Source organism: Solanum dulcamara, chromosome 11, assembly GCF_947179165.1.
Source record: "Solanum dulcamara chromosome 11, daSolDulc1.2, whole genome shotgun sequence".
Classification (NCBI taxonomy): domain Eukaryota; kingdom Viridiplantae; phylum Streptophyta; class Magnoliopsida; order Solanales; family Solanaceae; genus Solanum; species Solanum dulcamara.
The window spans coordinates 42,512,101-42,533,901 of record NC_077247.1 but is presented as its reverse complement, the minus strand read 5'-3'; the positions used below and the strand labels follow the sequence as shown (position 1 = coordinate 42,533,901).

Sequence of the window (21,801 nt, the reverse complement as noted above, 5' to 3'; positions counted from 1 at the left end):
AACTTCTCTATTTATGCATATGATTTTATCATTAGTGTTAGATTTTAAGTTCTATTTTCCAATGAAAATGGTAATTTTAATTTCCAAGTGTTTGAAAGATTCATATCTCATGTCCCAAGTTCTCTTATGAGAATTTTCTTATTTTATTTTATGAAGCTTCTTCCTACATGAAAGAATTATTAATAATTTTATTACTATCAAAAGTTAAAATTATATTCTTCTTGATAGGAAAATAATGAAGTTATGGTTTCTTGGATACCATAGTATTAATTTTAATTTTTTTGTGGGATGAAATTAGGGCCCCATCCTTATTTGCTCCCCAAAAGTTGCACACTCACTCATCTCATAATTCAATTCTCAACTTATCAATAAGAGGAATGGTGTGGGGGTCTGGTTTAATTTTGTACTCTTCCTTTCCATTTTATCATGAAGAGAAAAAAATAAAATAAAATATTTTATATTGTAGTGTGATTCTTTTTTGCTTTTCATGTTTAGTGACACGATATATATATATTCATCATTCAACATTGTAATTTATTTTTTTTTGGTATTTTCATGAAAAAAGGCAAAAAAGATCATGACATTTTGTGTAAGGATCCACAAATGCGGCACACTATCTCTCAAATTTAAATATTTTATTTCACCTTACCTATTTTTTGGCACTAGAGATAACATATTATAACAAAAACTACAAACCATTACAATACTTAAAATAATAATATTAAACTGTAAGCCCTCCATTTAAATGATAAGAATTTACTTTTGGTTCATAGATGAATAAATTGGTCATCTTAAAATTGTATTCAAGAATTAACATTAAATCTATGGATTGAAAGAAAAAAATAATAAAAGTTCTTCTAATGCCTTTAGAAAAAGAATAAGGAAATACAAAATTATTTGTTTATTTTGGTTATCCACCCAATATCGGTACTCATATTGAGACTTAACTAAATTTATATTCGAGTCAAAAAAATTCACACATTAAGAATAAAGTATTTTCTAACAAAGATAATTTCGTGTTAATGAGAAATAAAGTATTTTCTAACAAAGATAATTTGGTATTAATACATGATCTTTAATGTCATTAATGTCACAATTAAAGATTGTAGTTGAGTAAGTAAGTACCATCCGAAAAAAGTAATTATTTGGATTCACCCATAAGTAGTGCTAATTGGTTCATTAGTTAGTCCTAAAATTCTAATTAATCCTTTTCACTTTTGATGACAACTGTTTATGAAGAAAACTCTTTGAGCGGATATCTTAGCTTTGAAAATTAAGGAATTCTTCTCCTTATCAACTAGCATAACTCAAGTAATGATCGTTGCAAATTCGCTTTTCCTATGAAGAAACTCACATATGCGAGGAGAAACTCGTAAATCTTCTATATGTCAGTAATATTTTATTCAAATACTATAATATCTTTCATACTTAATCAAAAATCTCAAACTAAAAATCCTAAGAATAATATCTATTTTTTCCTTATATTTTATATGCTATTCTTAATTTCAAAATAAATATCGAGTACGGTTTAAAAGCAAAAAAAGTATCGTTATATTAGTGGGTGGAAATCCAAAAAGCACTTTATCTTTTTCACCCTCTATTTTTTTTTTCTCTCTCTCAAATACATTTGTCCATTGATATATGCTACATCCATTATACCCCTTTACAAAGCCTATCTATGACCAAATTGTTGCTAGTAGACCTACCTTTTTGACAAAATATTTTTCCTATTTTCTAGAAGTTAAAAGTTAATAAAATTAATTTCTCTCTCTAAATCACACTTTCTCTCTCTCTAACTCCCTGTCAAGCAGCTGTCACTATCTTTTCATTATCTGATCATCTTTTATCCCTTCATTATCTGATAATCTTTTATCACATTCACTTCTTTATGTATCTTTCAATTATCAAATTATTGATCACTCTCTATTCCTACAAAATTATTATACTACTATAATAATAACACCCCATAAAGTTTTCCAAAGATTTTTTAATTTTTTATATGGTTAATTAAACTATGTTTTGGTTGCACCTTTCATCATCATGATATTGCCACATTGGTACAAGAAAGATGATCAAAAGCAATGTTTCCACAAATTGAATTTATCATTTCGGATCTTTCGAAAATAATTTTTTTATTATTATAAAATAGTGATAAAATCTGTATATACTTTTTTCTTACACTTTACTTGTTGGATTTCACTGAATATGTCGTTGTTGAATTAATTAGTTTCAATTTGTTATTATGATATCTTTTTGGTTTAAGAGAAGTATTGAAAACTCTTATTAGTTTCATTTCAAACTATTGACAAACTTAAAATACTCTTTTACTTGACTAGCTGAATTTAAATACACCCCCGATCTTGCAACATGAGTAAAACAACACTTTCCTCGATTTTTTATTAAGAGTTTCATGCTCCTCGGAAGTCTGAAACCACTTGATTTGTCATGTAACAGATTGAAAGTGTATTTAAATTTAATTAGTCAAATAAAAAGATGTTTTTAAGGCTATCAAGTGTCAATAGTTCGAAAACGAAGCCAATAATTTACATCTAAGTTTAGAAAATTCAGGATGTTTTTAATATACTCTCTTTTGGTTTTAATTATTAGTCTTAAGTATTTTAATTTTTTTTAATAATACCATAAAAAGGCTGTCAAATTTTGATATGGTCGTCCAACTAAGGTAATCCAAAGATCGTATTACTTTATTTTATTATTTTTATTTGTTTCTTTATCATTTGTCTCATTGTCTGCAAAAAAACAATTCAGAAAGTGATGACTTTTATTAAAGATATATATAGAAGTCGTCGTTCCTTTAATAAACCAATGATTAGCGAAATGAAAGAAAATGAATTTTTATTGAGTCTTTTTACCTTTTTTTTTCTTTGGTTTCTTGGGATATAAAAAGTAAATAAAAGAAGGAATAAAAGGCAGTTCGGTGCACTAAAATCAATTTTATCAGTTACTCCAAAACTCCCCTTCAAATAAAAAAGAAGAAATATGTTTAAATAATTTGAAGTTTGAGTTCATGAGTGGATAGTTATATGGAGTATTTTTGTTAAGGTGAATGGTTTTATATTTTTTTTTCTCTTTATAATTAAATTTTCCCCCCTCATTTTAACATAATTATTAGATGACATTTGTGTGACTTTAATTCACCATATGTCATCTTAAAATGATGTTAAAAGGAGAGACATTTTTAATCCGAACATTAACATTAAGAACAATTGGGTTCACATAGATATATAGAATAAGGGGCATTTTAATTTTAACTTCAAAATGAATTAAGAGTTATTGAAATCCAATTGGTGGGAAAAAAAGGCAAATTTGAATTATTCCTCATATGTAAAGGATTTTTTTTTTTTTATCGTTCGATATAAGTATAATCAAACAACAAAAACAAGCTTGTACTAATTGCTTGTGTTATCCAATTCTAGTGAGATTTACACTTGATCATTCATCATTTTTATTTTGTACAACTAGTGTGGCTTGGTTGTGTCTCCCAGCTAGTTTAATTCATTAATGTTTAAACATTGGAGTAAGTTTGTAAGCAAACATATAGTACTAATACATTCTTGAATACAAATTTGAAAGAATTAATGATAAAAACATATTTGAATGAGTTTTTGATATGAACTATCATCAGGTATACATTCACTTTCTTATCTGAATCATCATTACCTATTGTCAGTTGAGTTGTTTTCTTTTCCTATGTGAAATATCACTATATCGTTCAGGTAAGAAAAAGAAACAACTGATAGTTGAGGTGTATTTTGATAAATAGTTAATGATAGTTCAAGTAGAAAAAATGAATACTTGATAGTTCAGTTAGAAAACTAGCAAAAATGTGATACTTCAAACGTAGCTTTAACCGTTATCTCAGTTTAGATTTGTTTTCATAAACTATACAAAACTTAAAAAAAAAAAAGAAGCGAAGACATAAGAATGGTACATATATATAAAAAACAATTATAGTGTACAATAGGCCCTTTTGGTCGGACCCTTTTCAAGCGTATAGCGGGAGCTTTCGCACACCAGACAACCTTTTTTTATTCATAGTGTCACTTGATCATCATCATGGTGCATCTTGAGTTGAAGTAAAAATCTCAAATGTCAAGCCAGAATCACCCAACTTCTCTTTCAATAACTCATCAAAACTCTTAGCCAAAGAAATAGCAAGACGATTAGCCCAATCTCCCACTTGTCCTTTCCTAAAAAAGGAACTATATTTCTCATTCATGAATTCTCCACTTGAGTCTTTGTTAACTTCCAAATTCTTTAGATATTCAAAGCTACAAATCCTTACAATTTCTTCAATAATTCCCTTTTCCTCTTCCTCTTTAGAAAAGCTACATCCCAAAAACTCAGCAATTTTCTTAACATTTAATAATGTATCCTCTTTTAAATCTTCATATTTCAAAAATAACACCTTCTTAGGGTCCTTTAAACTTGCCTACCAATAGCCTAACATGTGTTCCCAAAAGGGGGTCCTAAAGGGTGAATTCCCTTGATATGAACAATTCTAATGCTTCTTCAATTGGTAAAGGCTCATTTTCACCCTCAAATTTATTTTCAAGAACAAAAACTCGCGTAGATATGAATTGGTATAGAGGATTTCTACACAAATATATAATCTTACTATCGGATCGTTGAATTGAACTAGGAAGAGCATCATAAGGTGTGGGCGTTGCAAATATTTTTGGAAAAATTGAACTTTGATCAGGAACTACTTTGTACATGATATCATCAAAGTCGAAACGGATTAATTCATGAGGATTACAAGTAATTGGCTTTTGTTGATTGAAAATTGATGATCATGATCATGATGATTAATGATGCTAAAAATGAGAGCTTTTAACCAAGTAGTACCTGATTTTGGCAACATTGCTAAGATTATGAAGTCATTTCAGATCTCTCGTGGGTAATTTTTGGATTTTATATGTATAAAAATGAAAAATTTTCGAATATAAAATTAAAAACGAATTTGTAAAAGACTATACAAAACTAACGCCTTAGTTCGGATTGTTGGTTTTATAGCCCGTTACAATTTTTTTTAAAATTTTATATCTTTTTTTATAAGAGATCTGAAAATAACACAAATTCAAAATGATCATCTCCTCGTCCAAAATTTATCCCCAAATCGAAAAATCTACAACTAATAGGATATAATAATAACAATAAAAAAAAAAAGACAAAGACCCTCAAATGTGTAAAATCACTGTTGATGGTAAGGTTTTGATATTTCTTCTAAAACTTTTTGCTTTCTAGACAAGTCAAAGATTCCCGTCCATCCAACTTTTATGTGACCCTAAATATATCTATTTTTAAATTGATGTACATAAATAGCAAGTTGGAGGAACTATTGAAATAATAATTAAGAAGTGTAATTTTCCTGCAAAAGACGTCGTATCAAAACTTTGGATCTAGCCATTATTAATAAATGAATTTGAACTTGTGAAAGTTATATAAAACAGTAATGTATGATAGGAGTAGGGCTACTGATGATATCTACATTTTGGGGATTTCTTTTGTTGTGGTTGAAGAACCCAACCTCTCACCATTTCAACGTGTGATTCACCCAAGGTATCATGTGCACATCATCATCTTCAAAAGTTTGTCAATCTAAAAAATTGATCGAGGAAGTAGTGACCTTGATACCATAATTATCACGACCCAAGTTCATGACATGTATTGTCCACTTTGGACTAGGCACGCACGTATTTGTCCTTGAGACTAGCCACATTGAGCCCCAAATACCATGTGAACCCAAACTATGCCCCAATACTATTTGTCCTTATAGATGAGATGTCATGTGCACCTCATCTGTAAAGGTTTACTAGCCTAGAAGTTTGCTAGTCCGTTTTGACCCACCCACATCAGCCCACGCTCCATCACAACAGCATATTGCACAATCCTATGTGTTTCCCATCAATGAATAAAAAAAGGGCAGCCCGGTGCACTTAAGCTCCCGCTATGCGCAGGGTCCGGGGAAGGGCCCGACCACAAGGGTCTATTGTACGCAGCCTTACCTTGCATTTCTGCCAGAGGCTGTTTCCAAGGCTTGAACCCGTGACCTCCTGGTCACATGGCAGCAACTTTACCAGTTACTCCAAGGCTCCCCTTCGTGTTTCCCATCAATGAATATTGATGAATTTTATCCTCTTATAGAGAGTTATGTTATCACCCCAAACCAGAATCTCTTGCATCATCCAGAAACTAAGATTTTAGTACTCATGTAGAACATTGGCATCATGCTATTCATGGGTGTTAGGTCATTGTATGAAGCAACTTGTCAAACATGTTGTGAGATTGATCATGTTATACCAAGTTGTTTCTTTTCAAGACTTGTGTTTGTCAATTTTCCCTTAATCTTCAAATTCAAGATTGATTTCTTTAAATGCAACAACAACAAACCCAGTGTAATTCCACAAGTGAGATCTGGTGAAACTAGTGTGTACACAAACCTTACCTCTACCTTGAAAAACAACATGATCAACAGTAAACGTAGCAGTAACGAGAGTCATTTAGCACAAAACTAGCACAACTTACATCTCTTATTAGTAGATAATTCAACACTGCATAAAGCTGAGATTCATGAGGGAGTACAAGTTGTAGCAACTCTACAGAAACACTTTTAGGATGAACAAACGGTAAATACAGAAGAAGCTATCGTTTCAGCTCTTCGCTTTAAAAAAAAACTAGCACAACTTACATCTCTTATTATTACATAATTTTACGCTGTAAAAAGCCGAAGATCGAGGCAGCATCAGTATTTATAGCAACTCCACATACTCCTTAAATCTTAAGACGTGAACAGGATGAGCGAACATTGAAATGCATGCCAAGATTACGTACCATTCCTACTTAGAGAACTTCTCTCGATCATGTGGAGAGGAATAGTCGATATTTGGACCCTGGGGAATGATTCCAAAAGGATTGATGCTAGGATGGCTCCCATAGTAATGCTTTTTGATGTGTTCCATGTTGACGGTACTGCTCATGCCGGGTATTTGGAAAATATCTTTGGTGTAATTAAACAGATTTGGATATTCACGAAGTAGCTTCTTATTGCACTTGAAGTGGACAGCATACACCTGTATTTATCAAACACAACTTGGATCAACACATGAACATGCCTACATCAGTTAATTTGTCCACAGTGAAGTATTTGTCCCATGCTCATGCAATCATAAAATTTTATATGCACCGACAAACTTCTCAACGTGTATTTTGAATCATCTCTTTAAACATTTTTTTAGAAAAGAGATCTGTTTTATTATGTCCTCTCTGTGGTAAATTCATTAATCAAACACGAGATGAGTGAGGTCTTTTGTCCTGTGTCAGTAGCACCAACAAACAAATGCAAGATCTTGTAAAAGAAATAACTAAAGATTTCACTTACCCCTCCTTTTATCACTAAACACACAGGAAACGTGATTACCTGTGTGTCGACTTTCTAAGAAAATTCACTCATCATTTTATCCCCTGTATGTATTATTTGCACCCTGTCTGCCATTTCTATCCTTATCCAGAATTGTATTACCTATAACCATTGGCACTGATCTTGTGAATATGTTAGCTCTTAAGGGCCTAACATTTGTTCCAATATAACTAAAACATTAAAACAAAGCTAGTCTCACTGTCTCTGCCATTCTATAAAACTTGTCTTTCACTTTGTTGGATATTTTCCGCACTCTAGCATCAATTTTCTATTTCAATCTCTCTATAGCATGCCACTCTTTTGAAAGACCGAGTCTAGATTTCTGATTATCAGCATATATACAGACACTACAATTCCGTCTAATTTCACTTCACTTTCATCATTATTATGGGGCCTATACTTGCAGTGTATATGTTCTATCTTACTGCTTCTTGTCCTAAAGCATCATTCTCCAGATTAATTCTCCTTACTACTTAGTTCCACTTTCTTATCGATCAAATAGCTAGTATTATCAATTTAACACTATCATCTTTAAATAGCATAATCATGAAACTTCAGTTTTTATATTATTGGTTAGGTTGGATAAAACAAGTATGGGCTCAACACATGCCCCTGGTGTAAACTAAGGGCTATGAGAAATCCATGGTTATCTCCATATGAATGATAAAATAATCCGACAACCTAACCTAAGGGTTTAAATGTTCTAGTCTAACACTAAGACTCTAATTGCAACTCTTGATTGTTTGCTTAGTTTACGAGTCAAAGGGAGCTTCTGACTTAGCTAGGTCATTTATGTTATAATGGAGTTAATGTAGGAAATCTTGGGTCCTCTCTTAGTGAATTCTAGACGCAATTCCTAAGCAATGGGAGGTCCTTTTTCAGACCAATGTAAAGGCCTATTTTTTCATCACTTCCCAAGACCTTACCATATGACAACTCGACAAATATACGACTCGTCTTCTACAGCAGGGTTACATGTGAGGTGATCAGTGGATGTAGTGGTTTTGATCATATAATGGACTTCTGAACGGTTCAGATTTTTGGAAGGGTAAGTACTGATGTGATCTGCTCACTATGAAGGGGATGACTTCCACACCAACAAATTTGGAAGTTGAAGTAGAAAGGAGGAATCCGAAGATTTAGCTTTCAATGTCCATGAGCATAAATTCAGAGGACTTATTCCTAAACTCCAGATATATAAATCTTTTATTCTGTGTTTCCTTTTTGGTGAAAAAAAATTGTTCCATTGAAGATTAATAATTTCATTACAGCTACTAATCTTTATGTATGTGTTACCCTCCTACTAGCTAAGTAATTTAAAGTAGTAACAGTGTCATCTTTGTAAATCTTGGGTACTCTCTCAGTGAATGAAAGACAATTTTCAGACTAATGCAAGGGAAATACCATTTGATGGCCTGTACGAACACTTTCCAAGAGCTTAGCGTGACTACTTGACAAACATCTGCCTACTCTTCCACAGATTAGTTGCAGTGATGAGAAGATTAACTGGTTTTAGTGATAATTATCAATGCACTTCAGGGAGGGTAAGTATTGATGTAGCACACTATAAGGGGAAGAATGCCACATTGATAAATTTTGAAGTTGTAGGAAAAAGAAGTATATAAAGCTTTAGCATTTTCAAACAACTCAAGGTTAAATTTGGAATGAACTATTAATTATCTTTCTGTAGTGAATTGCTATCTCATCTAACATATCGGATTAAGCTACATAGCTCAAGCCAATTGATCCAATGACAATGAAGTGATAAGACAAGACAAAAACCAATATGCATAAAAGCATTCTCCTTCCTAAATATCCCCTCGGAATTTCCCCTTTTGGTATATTTCTTGTTTTTTAATTCCAAAGGGTACCTGCTACCTCCCACCATAGGTACTGAGTAAACTCTATCCACCAAAGCCCGGACAATTAGGAAGATATCACCAAGAGGTTTTGCCCCCTCTGGGATTTGAACCCGAGACCTCGTGAATTTTTCAACCCACTACATTGACCACTAGGCCACGCCCTTGGGTACTTCCTTTGGTAATATTTCTAAGACAATAATTTAGTTTTGACAATAAGGGAACATTCACTTACCTCATCAAACCTAATCAGGGTAACAAACAACCGAATATCTGCTTCAGTCACTTGATCTCCACATAAGTATCTCTGCTTGCTCAGTAAATCCTCACATTTGTCCAAAGCTTTATATACTTTTTGCACGGCCTGCAAGGATAGAAAGGTAATCACTTTTCCTCAGATAGAACTGGTTGAAGTTCTATAAGTTTTAAGATGTTTAGCAAACGAATCCTTCCAGTTTTGTAGTCTATTTCTGAAGGTGGTAAGATTACCTCATCATAAGGCTCTTGCTTCTTTGCAAAACCACATTGATATACTCCATTGTTTATTCCATCATATATCCAGTCATTTGTTTCATTGATTTGGGATTGCAAATGAGGAGGATAAAGGTCCAAAGCTGCATTCCCAGCTATATCATTGAATTCATTATTAAACATGCGTATTATTTCTGCACTCTCATTGTTCACGACTGTCTTCAGTTTCTTATCCCAAAGAACCTATTAGAAAAAACCGGACCATCAATCAACAAAAATATGAACAGACCAAGCAAATAAATGTTAATAAAGATTCTATTTATTGACAAAACAATACCGGAACTGTGTATTTCCCAGAATAGTTTGTACTTGCAAGCTCATAAAGCTCCCTTATGCTTTTGGCTCCATTAACAGGATCAGGATCAGCTCCCGGCTCCTCGGTGCTTGATGAAGCAAAAACCCATCCCATGTGCTCATCGCTGTCCTTCGTCCTCTCCCAAATAGGTTTAACTGACTGCAAGCCAAACCCAAAGGAATGAGTCTGTTGGGAGTCCAAACATAAGTCCAAGATACAAGTTCATTCAACTGCTTACTGTGAAATCAATGGCTTGGTCAAGGCCTTTAATCTTCAAGTAAGCCAGGCATCTTGATGCCCATGGGCAAGCATATGATATGTAGAGGTGGTACCTCCCAGATTCCACTGGAAAAACAGAGCCGTGGTCCTTTGAGACCATATTACGGAAGGTTGAAGCAGTTCTCTCAAAAGCACCCGTTGCTGACATCTCATCCAGAGCGGAACGAGCCATTCGTATACTGTGATGGAAACGACCAGTAAGTTCGAAGAGTTAGTATAGTCTTTCATCCTCTTTTACCAGAAGCATAATTGAGCATGATACCACATCTAAAGAGGATGTCATTTTTTCAACAAAGCACATGATACATTCACTAAAGTATTTAGAGAAAATGTAAATGATGCAGTCAATATATCCAATTGAATAACACTAACATATGCTCCATATTCCTGTTAGTACAGAGAAATATACCAACTGTGCAAAAACTATACAATACAACCGCAGTTTCGTTATATTAATTACAGCATTGCTTGCTGTATTTATCTTTTCTGTTTAGCAAAGTTCCTTCCCGTTCTTGGACAGCCACAATTCATAGTTCATCACATGAACTTCTAATCTGACAAAACACTATAAATTCAGAATCCCAATTCCCTTCACTTATCCTTTTTCTCTTTATGAGACCCTGATCAATTTGTTGAAAAAGAGCACCAAGAAATTCGAGTTGATCTCTTAGATGGTCATTCAATTAATAATTATTATCTCAGAAAATCACTTTCTTTGTTGAAAAAAGTTCAAATTAAGAAGAAAGAACTACATAACTATAACTATTAGTAATTGCGCGACCATCTTAGAAATCAACCTCATGAAACTCAAAAACAGTAATCCCTTTCAGACTCTAACAAAATATACTATCAGCTACAGCTCTGAACCAAAATCACAGGGGAATTTTAGTAACTCAGTTGGTTGGCTACCTGAACTTCTTGGTAAGGATTCGATTCCCCCACCTTGTAATCCTCTCCCATATTTCCCCTTCCCCTACATCCCAGAATCACAAGTTACACAAAAGGAAAAAAAAATACATTCTTTTTTCATTTTTCTTGATCACCATGCAAACTCAAGAATTCCTTTAAAAATCCTGAATTAGCCATCTTGTATAAAAAAGTTTCAAAATCACAAAACCCTCAAACACAGAGAAGAAAAGCATAAATACCCACTTCCACAGAAATCCAATTAATACATAAAAACACATAAGAAGTGAACTTAAGTTGATTACCTTGAAAGAAAGTTGTTGGAATCCAGAAGTGTGCCTTAGTGTTTGTACTTGGATTGTTCTGTTTATAAAAGGAAATTTCATACACATATAGAGAGGAAATATGACCAAATAAAAATTGCAAAGCAATACCTGTTAGTCTATTTTATTGCTAATTATTATTGATACTATGAATCTTGAAAATTAGCACCTATAGACAAGATGTTGTCTCTATACATAGAGTAAGAGGGAAAATTTAATGTTGTTTTTGTTCTTTTTCTCTTGGTTGGTGACATAATTTCTAGTATTCTTTTTTCTTTTTTTGGACCAAGGATTGAAAATATTAATCTTTTGTCAAAACGGGTATTATACATCATAAATTTTAAATTAAATTTTAAAAATATATATTTATATATTTATTTGGTTATATATTATAGGTAAAATTTTAAAAATTTGTCTTCAAATATTTTTTTAGTTTCGAGAAATTTCATGTTCACTTACAAAACTTCAAAAAATCTTTCAAATAAAATATATATCCAAACACGATTTCTAAATTTTAAAAACTTAAATTTTCAAACTTCAACGTCAAAATTTATGATCAAACGGAAGCATATACTTTGTTTTAGATATTAAATTTTGTTTTGAGAAGTAATTTAATCATCTTTCGACTAATTTTAAAGAATTAGTAGACTTGACTTGAAAGTTTTATTAGTAAGTTTTGAAATTCGTATTTTTAGTTAAAAAGAATTAATTTCTTAGCAAACTTGAAATAATAAATATATTCTTTCTTTATTGACTTTGGTCAAATTCGATGGCACATTAATTTATTTGGTAATAAATAATGATGTGTGGCAAATGTATGATGACGTAATGGAGTATGTTTTAAGCTTACCGCAGTTCTATTTTGCTATAGTGATGCTTACATCATTAGTGACCACATGCTATTGTTTGGTACCATTATCATCTCATTATATTGTTATATTTTTAAAGAAATATTAAAAACACTAGTTTAACGTAAATTATTAGTTTCGTTTTGAAATTATTGACATGCTTAAAAATACTCTTCTACATGATTAATTAAACTTACATACACCCTCGCTCTGCCATAGGGCATAGCAAATAGTCTTAAACTCTCGTAGGAGTATGAGCCTTTTGATTAAAAAAAACGATAGAAGTATTGAAAACACTCCTAAATTTGGAGAGCATTTAGGGTGTATTTCGCTCATGTTACAAGATTGAGGGTGTATTTAAGTTCAGTTAGCCAAGTAAATGGATGTTTTTAAGATTGTCAATAATTCAAAAATTAAACTAATAATTCACACAGAGTTTACAAGTGTTTTCAATACTTCTCTCTTATTTTTTTTACCATGTTCTGGTAATACCTCATTGTGTCAAGGGTCTATAAACAAACAACATTTCTATCTCATAAAAATAAGATAAGGTATGTATACATATTCTTTCCTCTTCATATCCTACTTATGAAATTACACTAAATATGTTATTATTGTTATATGTGTGGCAAGTTTCTTTTTCTTTCTATTTTCTGAATAATGAGAAAAAGTAGCAATAAGTTCTTAGGGAATGTTGATAGAGTTTTTGAGAATAGAAAAAGAAAAGAAATGAGAAATGTTAATTAATGAAAGATTTAATTTTGGTTCATCTACTTGTCAATTAATCAATTTTGCGTCAATTCTTATTCCATTTATTTGTTTGTTCAATTTCATCTATTTTACATTACTCTTTTAGAAAATTGTGGCTACTTATTTGAATATTTACATTTACACACCACAATCCTGTTTAATCTGACTTCACCTTTGTCTAAACTCCTTATTCATGTACAAGCATCTCAAGTTCTCAGCTAATTGAATTAGCCTTCTTTAGGATAACCATGAAGTCTTTTTATAGTTTTTCTGTGTCGTCTGATTTAGCTTTCTTCTGCATGACTCCTTGTTATTTTGATCCCAATAATAACTTTTCAAGTGAATGTCAAAGTTCAAGCTTCCTCTTCGTCAAAAAAGTGATACATGGTGTTCTCAACAGTACCAAAAAGGAAGAACGAAATGAATAAATATAAAACAATACAATCACTTGGGAAAAACATCTGTATAGCTAGGAACAACTGCATAACCTTAATGGTAGCATGTCAACAACAGCAACATTCATACGGCAACACCACCTTTTATACATGCTCTAAGTACCTTTGGCTAGCAATTTTCCCAGTACCGCGATTGAGAGGCTCAACAAGGCTAGCATTTTTTTCATTTATGACATACAGTTGATGGTCACCACTCTTGGTAAAATGCTTTCATTGATCACAAACTCGGTGAGAGATGGAGAAAGAACTTAAGATTGGATTGTCAGTTCAGAAATGGAGGCAAAGATTGAGATCCATGATACCTAAATAGCTTGAACATGGTAAGGATTGTTGGACTGGAGACATTTCATGTGTTGGACACATGCGATGGCAGTTTGATGTAATCTGCAATGCATACCACCTCTGTCAACAAAAATCTGGAAATCCTCGGTAATGTACAATCTCAGGAATCTTCAATGACGACACCAGAGGACTTTCACTAACAATGATCTTGCTGAAGAGGTTTATGCATCAAAATCAAAATGACGAGAAACCAAAATCACAATCTGTACTCCTTTCATTGCATATGACTTGACAGCTACATAGTGAGCTAGCCAACATCTTCGTACGTTAAAAAGAAAGGAAGTAATAAGATGATTGCTATTTGCTGTCAAATAACTGTTCCTTATCAATCTCTCTCGCTGTATAAAAGTTTTTAACAACTTGTGTCCCCATCTCTCAATCTTTTCTGAACAATGACTGTGTGGATATCAAAGGAAAAGAAAGATACCTGATTTTCTTACTATGAACATTTCTGCAATCGTCAACTTCCATATAATATCAAGGTAGGTTTATAAGAGCTTCTCATACAAGCACATCATCGCAGTAAATTCATTGAAAGAGTTTCATTCAACAACTTGCCCTCGAAAACTAAAAGAATCTTCCTCAGCTTGGCCATCTGCGTCAACACCTTCAAAATAAAAAAAAAGTAGACAAAACAAATTAGATTAGGACTGTTGGAGCTAGATTTCATTTCTTTAAACACAATCCAGTTGGGCCAAAATTGCAGCAGCATGGTATGTCCCACTTTTCTACATTTTATTGTTTACTATACAAGATGGAGTATCAGTATTAAGACTAACTTATTTTTCATCAACTGATTTTACATCTCCAGTTCTCTTCACATTGACCTGAAAACTTAGCAGACACCACGTCAAGCCATTTCAATTGTAAGTCTGTCAAGTTCAAACTAGGCAAAGGTGTAACCTAATGGTACACATCCTAGCACCAACACTCTAAATAAAAAACTGAGTGTATTGCTTCCAGATCTGATCCGCTGTTTTCACATCATATCATACTGCTCAGATTGTATTAAATTAAGATTGATGAAAGAAAAAGGAAAATGAACAATTTAATCTTGATTTGCCCCAGCTACGTATTCTTTGGGGAATCTCCCAGCAGCCATAGGTGGAAGGAAGCTTGTCTTGTCGGAAGTAGCAAAAGATTGCCATTATATTGTGAATGTTTCAAACAAGCCCCAGCTGCAAACTACCTCCTTCCTTCCCAAAGAGCATAATTTACACTGATGATTGGAGTAACCATTGAGACCTAAATACTAAACAGCAGACGGAATGCTCTAGAGGAAAAATGTGAAAGAAGGTCGGCAAATGGGACGAGACAGTATCTTTTCCCTGGGGCCTGATTAATTTTTAATCGAAAGTATATTGGATTTTCATCCAATACATGAGATATACCTTTTTTCCAGTGCTAGCAAAGGTGACAAAAGGACTGGACAAGTTCAGAAAAAACCTCTTGTGGCAAGGCAACAAATACAAGAGGACTTATCTAGACAGATGGAACAATATCATAACATACAAAAAGGGAGTGGCAAGGGAATTAAGAACCTGAACGTACAGACCTGCTAATGAAATGGTTATGGATCTGCTTCCTGGAAGAGGATGCCCTTTGAAGGAAAGTTATTAAGAGAGAACTATGGCATGATGAATAAATGGTGTTCAATGCTATACCAGGACCACATGAGCTGGGGATATGGAGCCATATTAGGAGCCTTTGGCAGAAGTTGAGGAAAAATCTGTTTAAGAGTGAACAATGAAAGAAGAATCATTTTAATAGGAGTTGCTCCTCCAAAAGACCCGTTTCCTGAAATCAACAATCTGGCACACAACACAGAGACCAAACAGTTTCAATGCAGAACTGGGGAAGGATGACAGATTACACTAAGAAGGAACATTAATGATGGGAACTACAAAGCTAAGGCAGAAATTTTATGTGATCTTGAGGGTTCACAAGGCTTTATACGGCGGTAGATAAAGCAATCTGGACATCAGATAGTGGAGAGTGGACAGTTTCCATGGTGCCCTGCTATAGATCAATCATGGCAGAAAATGTGCTAACACAGAGCTGACATTTTGTAAACTAAAATGGAAAAAAGGAGCTCCTTATAAGGTGCCCCCCCCTCCTTCACGGTTAGTTACACATGAAGCGTGTCTATGTTTTGAAGGAAAAGCAGACTTTGTACTTAGGATTGGATTCAATTGTATTTTCTCATCTTTTGGTGTAAACCAGAATATGTAGATGAGACTGACAAGATGTCAGATCTTATCAGTTCCTTGAATGAGAACAAGGAACTGTTCTAGTATGTTGCATTAAATATTCAGCACCATCTTAGTGCTTCACTCATTTTAATGAAATGGTATTACTGATAAGAGAAAAACATAGTTTAACCTAACTATGACTTTTCTTGAAAAAACCAAAAACACGATTTCAGGAACATCAAATCGACTTTAGGAAAACAACATTAAATCCAACAGTGTAGACTGCAGAAGAGGGTCCTCTACATTCTACATTAGACTTACTAAATTATTAACATGACAAGGTATAAGAAGGAAGAGTAGAGGTCACCATCCCGCAGACAGCTAATTTCCACATAGCCCAAACAATATAGACTTCTGAGCAAGCTACGCGCTTCTGTTCAAATCAGTAAATTAGCCCAGCACTTTCTTCATACTTTTGGCATTGTCCAAGTCAAGCAGTAGTGTGATGGGCCAGCATTAATGCTCAAGTTGCAAATATCATCATTGCTGAATTGCACGTGCCGTAGATAAAAAAAATTAGAAGTGTTTGTAATGCCAAAGTAAAAGCGAAGATAGGTAAGGTTAAATCACAATGAAATATTAAAAAGGTGAAAACATTTACTCCTGTATTTTTTTTCTTCATAAGCATGCTCAATGAGAATGAACATTGAACAGCACAAACTTGCTCAAAAATCAGACTTATTTTAGTCCCTCCAGCAAAATGACTTTACATCCTAAATCAGTTAGTTCCAAATTACTTGACATCATTCTGTCGATGACTCAACACCAAATCTCCACAAAGTCTAGCTGATATAAACTAATATTCCCTCCGTCCTGAATGAATGATGTGACATGGAGTAGGAGAGTCAACTGCCCAATATTCAAGCTGAATTTTTCATATTTACGAACTAAAGATAGCATATGGAAAACCTAAATGAAATATAAGTTGATATAGCTATAAAATCACACTCCTCTAGGTAATAGAAGAACTCATATTGTATAGAAAAATAACAAACTACTTTTATTTTATTAATTCTAATTTTCATTTGACATTTTCCCAGCAAACTACAGGTTTACACGGTGAACTCTAATCATTAATACATATATACACAAAACTGAAAAATAACAATATATTCAAAAAATCGGTTTCTCTAAAACATTGTGACAAAGAAGTTAATATATCAAATTGGACGGTAGATGAGTAATGTATAATGTTAGTTTTCTTCTACGTTTCCATTGAAAAGACGATTCCACTAAGTAGTGTTCTGAAATTCCCATAAAAGAAAAACATTTGAAGCTTTATCAAAAATTAGCAAAAGAATGCTACCTGTATCTTTTCTATCACAATAGCTTAGGAGAACCATTATTCAAGAAATACCCAATTTAAAAGATAGAAAAGGTAACTAGAAGAATCAAGGAACTAAAGTGATACCACATGATGGATGGTGAAGGATCTTTTCATTATAGACTCTAAATTCTTTCTGTCGTGTTGATTTAATCTAATCTGACATAGATTAGTGCAGAAATTGATCCTCATTTATGGGACTTACAGAGAGATTCTAACCTTAAGAGGATAAAGCAATCATTTCAACTTGCTACTTGCACGCCCGCCAAATAGCCTTTCGGTTGTTGTTCAGCAAGTCACAAGATCACTCTACCGTAGATTCTCCTGGGTAAGTGAAAATCACACTTAATAGGCCAAATATGAACAAAATCAATTCAAAATAAAAAGCTTTAGCATGAAAAGGGACCAAAATAATTGCAATACTAACGGAAAGAGTGCAAGTAATTGGGCACCCACATAAAGCAAGGCAGCCAAGAATCTGGCAAGTAGAACAGTCATACCGAATCATAGTTTTCCGGACAGCAAAACAAGTGAAATAACAAGCATACGGGTCTTACCAAAATCTTTCGTTATCCTCTCATTCATACTGGAGACAAGGTCATAGTTATTGCTTTCATAGCACGCCGACATAAATGCTGCAAGAGTTACTCGATCCACACTCTGCTGTTTGTCTAGCAGTTTATGGAAAAATACAGCAGCTACATCCACATTCTTTTCACTGCAAAGCTTCCTGACTAGGGTAGATACGGTTCGAATCCAAAGTTTTTTGTCTAATCTATCTAAGAGGCCCATCGCGATGGTTGGTTCATTGTTCTTGCAATACTCATAAGCTACAGTCAGCCGTGTAACTTCACATGGGGGAATCCCTTTATCAACCATTGAATTGTAAAGGTCTCTAGCCTCATACAACTTTGACTCCTTACAAAGCCCACTAATCAAAGCACCATAAGTGAGGCTATCAGGTACACAGCCATATTCTCCCATCCTCTGGAAGTACTTCTTGGCCATGGCCACATTTTTATCTCTACAATATCCACATATCATGGAAGTACAAGTCTCTTTGGTAGGTATCAAACCTAAAATTACAGCATCATCAAAGAGTTTTTCACTGTCTTTCATTTTCTTTTGCCTACACAAGGCAGCAATTAATGTGGTGTATGTATGCATATCAGGGCTGATACCAGCTTTAACCATCTTACTGAAAAGGGCAAAAGCTTGTCTGTTATCTCCTAGCTTGCAGCTCTGAGATATGAGAATGGTGTAAGTCACTAAATCTGGCGAAATTCCAGTTTGCATAGCTTTCTTGAGCATCTTATAAGCCTCCTGAACCCTTCCCTTTTTACACAGGCCATCAATGATCGCGTTATAAGTAAAAATGCTTGGCGCCAAGCCTTTTTCATCCATCACATGCAAGAATTTATAAGCAACATCAAAGTTTCCGACTTTACAGTACCCATCAATGAGAGCAGTGTAGGTGTTGCCATTAGGGACCAACTCTTGTTCTTGCATTCTGCTCAGAAGCATCTCTGCACGATTCAATTTTTCCTGTTTACAGTATCCAGCTATCATGGCTGTATATGTATGCACATTAGGCTTGTAATTGTCACTCTTCACAAGTTTTAGGAAAAGTCTAAAAGCCTTATCCATCCAGCCTTTCTTACAAAGACCATCAATCAATACAGTATGAGTGAAAACATTTGGTTTCAAACCTTTTCTAACCATTTCCTCTAACAACTCAAATGCATGCTTAATTATGCCTTTCTTACACAATCCATTTATCAAACACGTATAATTGATAACATTTGGAGCCAACCCCAATTCAATCAGTTGATTAAAAATCCACAACACTTTATTAACAGATCCCTTTTCACAATAAACACTCATGATTAAAGTGCAAGTCGCATTATCAACAAGAAACCCCCTTTCTAGCATTGCACTCAGCCACCGATCAGCCTCTACAACTCTTCCTATTCTACAATAAGCAACAACCATTGACTCGAAACAAAAAGAATCAGGACACACCCCTCTGTCACACATTTCACCAAACACCTTCTCTGCCATCTCAACACGTCCCATCTCAGTAGCAACACTAACAACAGAATTCAAGCTCCCAGCATTCAAAACCAATCCTTGATTTTGCATCTCGAAAACCATATCTACAGCCTCCTTTAACATACCAATTTCACAAAAATTCCTTAACATAAAATGCATCACTTCATGGGCTCTCTCAAAGTTTCCATTCTTAATCAAATAAATAGCTAAAACAATATAAAGCCTCATAAAATGCCTGAATTTCACATATCCAATTGCCCAATAAAAGAAACTCAATGCCAGCATGGAGCCTCCTTCATCTGCAAGAGAAGCAACAACAGTTATAGCTTGTTCTTGAGTCAAATACTTAGAATCTATAGGCAATTTCAACTTGGGAGGTGTAGATTTGAAATGGGTATTTTCTTGAACTTTACAATATGATTCAGACACTAAAGAACAGACCCTTTTGACAACTGAATCAAAATCTGAAGGCACTGGGTTTGTTGTAAAACAATCAAATCTGGTATGGCGATAAGAGGGGTTATTATTAAAGTTGAAGAAAGGGTGAGGTTGGGAGAAAAAGAGGCCATTGAGGAGTGTAGTAGAAGCTGTAAAATGGTGAAGTCTGTAGAGACGATGAAATGTAAAGGAAATCATGAAAATGCTTTACTTGAGAGATTGTTGGGACAACAGATTCAATAAAGCAAAACTAGATGTTGCACTTGCAAGGAGCATGAGCCCAAAATCGAGAACACAAGAAGGCGCGATACTTAGAATCACTCGTCCGATCTCAAAATAAGTGATACCTTATAAATTCAAAGTTGATTTTATTTATAATATTTACCACCTTTACTAATAATCCGATAAGAAAATAAATTAAAACATATCACGTGCGTAAACACATCTTTTTTGAGGGAGCTTCTTTCACCTAAAGCCCATTTCCGATAGAGCCCATATCTCCTCTCTCTATAAACATATACACAAAGCCTAGAGTTTCCTAATTCTGTATAATTTCCTCTTTTGTCTTCTTTTTTTTTTTTTGAGAAAATAACAGTAGCATATGCTCCCCATGCTCTGCGTAGCCATATTTTTCCTGTGCCATTAATAGCACAATTCAAAAATGAAAATCCAGAATTCTGAAGTAGTTGTGCTACTTCTTTTCCCAATTCAACTACTGTTTCCCCTAAGTACGCACAATCAGTTGGGACTTGAATAAAACTAAGTCTCCTGTGGGATCTGTCTTTGAACAACTTGCTGCAATTGTGGTGTTGCTGCTCCTCCAATTCCTCATCATCATCAACCTCCACAGTAACCATGTGGACAACAGTAGCATTTTCATTTTGATCATGTGGATTCTCTTTCAAAGACTCAAATAACTCAACCATTCTATCTACAGTAAATGGCCCTGAAGTAGTGCTGCCCCCTTATCTCCTCAATGGAGCAACTCTTAAATATGGAATGTTTAACTTATCGTTGTTTATTATTGTTATATTCCGTATTTTTGCATTTTGGATTATTCGTAAGCTAACGATTATAAATTCAAGGACTTTTAATTTTGAATTTTAAAATGACATGATTCGTTGTAGATGCCAAGTTATATGAATAATTTATGTGTAGTAAAATACATCTCAAGAAGGACCCTTAAGCCAAATCAAAATAGAAGCCATCAAATATGTTTTTCTTAAAGTCACGTTTCGGGTAAGCTGACTTCGGGAGGCCATAACCTCTTTATAATTTGAGAATTTGGGAAAACTCTCAACATGAAAGTTGTAGATAATTGAAATATCTTTCCAACCATAGGTCGTGGGACGAAATGTGATATCGGAGTAATAAGATATAGACGTTTTAAGTCTGACAGGCCAAACTAAATAGTGAATTCGGCCCAACCCAATTCTAATTCGGGTCAGGCCCAATACCTACGAAATTAGATCTGATTTTTTGTAACTATTCCTTCAAACTTTAGACCAACATAATTCTGGAAATTTCCAGAGAGAGAGAGAAAGGGAGTTCTTGAGAGAAATCCCAAATCCGACCAAAATTCAAGTCCCGAAATCCGAAGCTCATGAAGAGAAAATTGTTGTACGTCGCGTTGGCTTCAATTTGAGCTAGAAATCAGCCAATAAGGAGAAGATTTTATGTGGTGCTGCAAATTTAAGGTAATATTAAAG

The 21,801-nt window shown here is 33.9% G+C and overlaps 2 protein-coding genes and 1 pseudogene across 7 annotated transcripts; all 3 read right to left on the bottom strand.

Annotated features, from left to right (window-relative positions):
- Window positions 1–4,072: 4,072 nt before the first annotated feature.
- Window positions 4,073–4,888, bottom strand: LOC129872588 (cytosolic sulfotransferase 14-like; annotated as a pseudogene).
- A 1,645-nt stretch (window positions 4,889–6,533) lies between these two features.
- LOC129874200 (uncharacterized) lies at window positions 6,534–11,842 on the bottom strand. Of its 3 annotated transcripts, XM_055949450.1 has the most exons (7): window positions 11,743–11,842; window positions 11,614–11,671; window positions 10,362–10,581; window positions 10,106–10,282; window positions 9,787–10,011; window positions 9,533–9,661; window positions 6,534–7,091 (listed from the first exon to the last, which is right to left on the bottom strand). In XM_055949450.1, exons 3-7 carry the CDS (start codon window positions 10,572–10,574, stop codon window positions 6,858–6,860), a joined length of 978 nt encoding a protein of 325 aa, XP_055805425.1. In that variant the 5' UTR covers window positions 10,575–10,581; window positions 11,614–11,671; window positions 11,743–11,842; the 3' UTR covers window positions 6,534–6,857. The 3 variants fall into 3 exon arrangements, with proteins under 3 accessions (XP_055805425.1, XP_055805426.1, XP_055805427.1); XM_055949451.1 differs by lacking the exon at window positions 11,743–11,842 and having other exon boundaries at window positions 11,614–11,724; XM_055949452.1 differs by lacking the exons at window positions 11,614–11,671; window positions 11,743–11,842 and having other exon boundaries at window positions 10,362–10,583.
- A 1,727-nt stretch (window positions 11,843–13,569) lies between these two features.
- LOC129874476 (pentatricopeptide repeat-containing protein At4g19890) lies at window positions 13,570–20,413 on the bottom strand. Of its 4 annotated transcripts, none has more exons than XM_055949764.1 (5): window positions 18,160–20,413; window positions 17,822–17,926; window positions 16,586–16,764; window positions 14,454–14,633; window positions 13,570–14,068 (listed from the first exon to the last, which is right to left on the bottom strand). In XM_055949764.1, the coding sequence occupies exons 1-2, from the start codon at window positions 20,288–20,290 to the stop codon at window positions 17,907–17,909; spliced, it is 2,151 nt and encodes a 716-aa protein (XP_055805739.1). In that variant the 5' UTR covers window positions 20,291–20,413; the 3' UTR covers window positions 13,570–14,068; window positions 14,454–14,633; window positions 16,586–16,764; window positions 17,822–17,906. The 4 variants fall into 4 exon arrangements, with proteins under 4 accessions (XP_055805739.1, XP_055805742.1, XP_055805740.1 ...); XM_055949767.1 differs by having other exon boundaries at window positions 13,570–14,633; window positions 18,160–19,953; window positions 20,304–20,413; XM_055949765.1 differs by having other exon boundaries at window positions 13,570–14,633; window positions 16,540–16,764.
- Window positions 20,414–21,801: the final 1,388 nt, after the last annotated feature.

Bases quoted from the DNA above. Each gene is read 5' to 3' on its own strand.
- LOC129874200 (XM_055949450.1), bottom strand. From the start codon at position 10,574: ATGGCTCGTTCCGCTCTGGATGAGATGTCAGCAACGGGTGCTTTTGAG. The intron at 10,283-10,361 runs GTAAGCAGTTGA...TTTGGCTTGCAG, and splicing joins ACCAAGCCATTGATTTCACA to TCAGTTAAACCTATTTGGGA. The intron at 7,092-9,532 runs GTAAGTGAATGT...TGATAAATACAG, and splicing joins CCCTGATTAGGTTTGATGAG to GTGTATGCTGTCCACTTCAA.
- LOC129874476 (XM_055949765.1), bottom strand. From the start codon at position 20,290: ATGATTTCCTTTACATTTCATCGTCTCTACAGACTTCACCATTTTACA. The intron at 17,927-18,159 runs GTAAGACCCGTA...TCACTTACCCAG, and splicing joins GAGGATAACGAAAGATTTTG to GAGAATCTACGGTAGAGTGA.